Here is a 3757-nt window from a genome sequence, read left to right on the forward strand (position 1 = left end):
TAAGAATAAGAATAATAATAAGAATAATAATAATAATATAATAAGAATAAGGATAATATAACAATATAATAATAATTATAATAGTGTGTAATGTAAATCTACCAGCCTTACTTGACAACCATTTGGAAACGAGGGAACACACACCGATTTGCCGCTTTTTTCTGCTCTTTTAATCATAGCGGATTCCAAAGTGACTGTCCCCCTTTCCCCCAATTTAAGCTAAAAATGTGAAGTGTCATTTTGGTTGGCAGGTTTGAAGGTTCACCTTGTGTCGTGTCTGTGGTGTGAGATCGCGCCGAGTCACCGACAACAAATGCGGTTGCTCTAGCTAAAGAGGCACGCGACATCGCGATGTTGCTGCGTCAACAAAATTATCTGCTCCACGTTCCGTCTTCGCATCCTAAAATATTTCTTTTATTAATAATAAAAACTAATAAACAGAGATCTTCGAAATCTTCGATTAGAAAGATGTTATATTTTTATTGATAACGATAATTGGATCAAAGTTAAATCAAAAACCTACCAACTCTTACATTGTACAATTAATAAAACTATGAAATCGTAATTCCATTTAAGGCTGATAAAACATAAAAAATATTTTAAATAATATTAATTATATTTTAACAAGAGAAAAGATCAAATATAATCATATGTATAACCAATAGAAATAAAGTTAATTTTCTAAGAAAACTTAATATTTTCAAAGTAAATCAACTTGACTTTGGATGACAGAGTTTCCTGAGAATTATACAAATAATTTATTATAAAAACTCACCATACACGAGCTGGTAGAAGAGGAGGACGTGGGAGCAGAGGGAGGCACCGTCAATGTTGAATGATATTATCTACAACCGCGAAACCGCACGCGCCAAGACCAGCAGTTGACATCAAGCGAACTAATTCTCTCGCATGAGATGCTGCTACTTCTAAAGGTGGCCGACGAGGTAGATTGCTAGATTCTACAATGAAAAATTTCAAGACAAAAATGTCACGTGAAAGAATCAAAATTAAATAAACAAATGTTAAACCTAATTTAATATTTTCGATCACATTTATAACTATAAACATTTATTATTAATTTATCTTGAATAAAAATTAATATAAATTAAATTCATACAATTAATAAAATAAATTTCTTTTCAATGTATCATTATATATATACCAAGTATTGCAGAATTCAACCTCGCGCAAACGGTTTCTCGTTGCTGAGGATCCAATTGCCAACCAACAGGCGAGTTCCATGGATTTGCGTATGCTAAGAGACTGAAAGCATCTTGCAACATTTTTTTATTTCCTTCATTCTTGCCATGCTGTTGTCTCAAATGTATCGATTGCGAATAAAGTTGTCTACCGAAGTCCAACATTTTTTCAATTGCTTGTTTATTACCACCGCACAATTGCTTTTTAGTTTTATTCGCAATAATATCATTGTTAATGCTGCAATTGCCGTTTTGTTGTTGTTGATTTTGATTGGCACCATCAATCTCTGCGAACAGAGATGCAAAATCTTAATGCTCTCGAAAGTTTCACAGTAAAGTGTAAAATAATAATCTATGGAGCTAAAATGCTTATCCAATAAAAGATTTCAAAACCTTCAGAATATATATCCTTTTTTTTTATACTCACCGATATACATAACTCAATAAAAGCACACATGCAAAGAAAATTCTTAATAAAAAATAAAATATATAATCGCTATTTTAATGTGTACGTATGTGTGATAATTACTTATATAACATAAAAAGAAAAAAAATAATATTAAATAGAGAGAAGGAGTATTCCTCACCCATATCCATGTCTTCTCCATTTTGACACTTGAAACCGTTTGCACTAAGATTACCATTTTGATAACCATTACTATTCTTGATACCATTCATCGTACCCATATTATTATCTTCCATGTCGACATCTTCTTCAATCTGGCCGTTAACAAATTGCTGCTCCGTGGCACCACCGTTCATCGTGTTATTAATATTCATTTCTTCTACGTTACCGTTCGCCGACGACTTTGCATAAGCTTTGGTAGATTGTATGACACTAGTCTGGTTAACGTTGCTACTAGTTTGACAGACCTCCGAATCACTTCCATTTACCATCTCGACGAACTGACGACATTTCAATGCGAACAACAAATTAGGATCCCGTTCTAGAAGTCCAGGATATAATCGGCTGGTTAAATCTATTGCTTCGCCCATACGCCCAGCCAGTACGAGTTTTAAAATCCCTACAAATTAATATTACAAAAATACAACATTGCAATGATATGTGCCTGGTAATTATAACTGTGGACTGAATCAAAAAATAGGAAACAATTTATTTCATGATTTTTTCATATAATGTACGTAATTGTAATATATAATAAATCATAAAATCAATTTTTCAATTTTATGACTTAAATTGAGTAAAAACACTATTGTATGTTACAAGCACGCAATGTACACCTGGTTGACTCAATAGAGCCAGTTATAAATGTAAAACAAATTTTAAAAAAAGAAATTGTCCATTGTCATAATTAGCGGCACATATCAATAACTACATAAGAGTTAATAGATAAATATTATTTGCCTAATATACTTACTTTGTCTATTTTTAATGGAATTGAAGTCCTCCTCAAAGACTTGGCCCGTGCTGTTGGCGAAGGCTTCGGCGGTGGCGCAGTACCCGTGATGGACGAGATACGTAGACACCATTCTGTCGAATTCGTACACACCTTCGTTACTCTCGAGACGATTATTCCATGAAGATTTTCAGCTAACTTCCCCGGAAGAGGTCTCGCAAGTCGAAGGATTCTTAATGAACGACATTGACAAGTGGAGGAGGAAGAAAAACAATCACGGAGAAGAAAAGGAAGCACGGCCAGAGAGTGCGTAAGTGTCACGGATCCGTCTTGCTTTTCTGGGTGAATACGTACTTGTGAAGGACGGCCTGCCACTGACCCTGGCCATGATCCGGCGTCGGAAAGTTTATGATCTGTAATCTCGTTCGTACGCGCAGTTCATTCATCATATCCCCGATGTCGAAGACAAATGGTGATTGCCCAAAGTTCGCATCCACTACCTCCCCTGGTGTCTGCAGACCAACCGTTGGATAGAGATTTGGCTGTAATATCAAACAAAAAAACAATTATTTCATAAATTACTTACAAAATACATCTATACAGAGTTGGATGAGGGTAGTAATAGTAAAACAATCGGGTAGAGGATGATTCTACATTAACAAATAAGACAAAAATTTGAATATGATTAGATTGTCGTTATTTTTACTAGCCATCTTTGTGCGAAATAGTGTTGATAAGTAATAACAGTAATATGATTTCAATTTGTCGTTTATTACCTATATTATTATTTTACATGATTACCTCGGTAATATCGCTATTATCTTCAATATCGACGGGTATTTCTTCATCATTATCTTCTACTTCTTCTTCTTCTTCCATATTGCAAATAATCAAGTAATGTATCAACGTACTCTCGATTAAAATATCTTACTTTAATGTGAAGCAAATAGAATAGAATTAATACCGTTTCTCTGATACACTATGACTTCTACGATACTTCCCATAATAATGTCGTCAATGTTTATCAACACTATCTCTTATAATAATCGATCATAATAACTAGTCAATTGTTCAAACATCAAAGTCGAATAGCATTTTCTCGAAAACACGAAATTTCAAATAAACAAAGGTTGTATTCAATTTTTATCTTATTTTTACAAATACAATCATCAACCCGATAATTGATATATATATATATAT

The 3757-nt window shown here is 33.5% G+C and overlaps 1 protein-coding gene across 2 annotated transcripts in view; it reads right to left on the reverse strand.

Annotated features, from left to right (window-relative positions):
• The window catches only part of LOC106792968 (ran-binding protein 9), an 11755-nt gene that overhangs the window by 1846 nt on the left and 6152 nt on the right, over window positions 1–3757 (reverse strand). The window contains exons 3-8 of one of the 2 annotated variants that reach the window (XM_014759515.1): window positions 2912–3099; window positions 2579–2691; window positions 1787–2224; window positions 1163–1486; window positions 776–959; window positions 266–400 (exon numbers count right to left, since the gene is read on the reverse strand). In XM_014759515.1, the coding sequence (XP_014615001.1) occupies window positions 826–959; window positions 1163–1486; window positions 1787–2224; window positions 2579–2691; window positions 2912–3099 (1197 nt within the window). In that variant the 3' untranslated portion in view covers window positions 266–400; window positions 776–825. Of the gene's footprint in view, window positions 1–111; window positions 401–775; window positions 960–1162; window positions 1487–1786; window positions 2225–2578; window positions 2692–2911; window positions 3100–3757 lie in introns of both variants that reach the window. The other variant, XM_014759507.1, reaches the window with a different exon arrangement.

Source organism: Polistes canadensis, unplaced genomic scaffold, assembly GCF_001313835.1.
Source record: "Polistes canadensis isolate GaletaPanama2010 unplaced genomic scaffold, ASM131383v1 scaffold_0, whole genome shotgun sequence".
Taxonomy (NCBI): Eukaryota; Metazoa; Arthropoda; class Insecta; order Hymenoptera; family Vespidae; genus Polistes; species Polistes canadensis.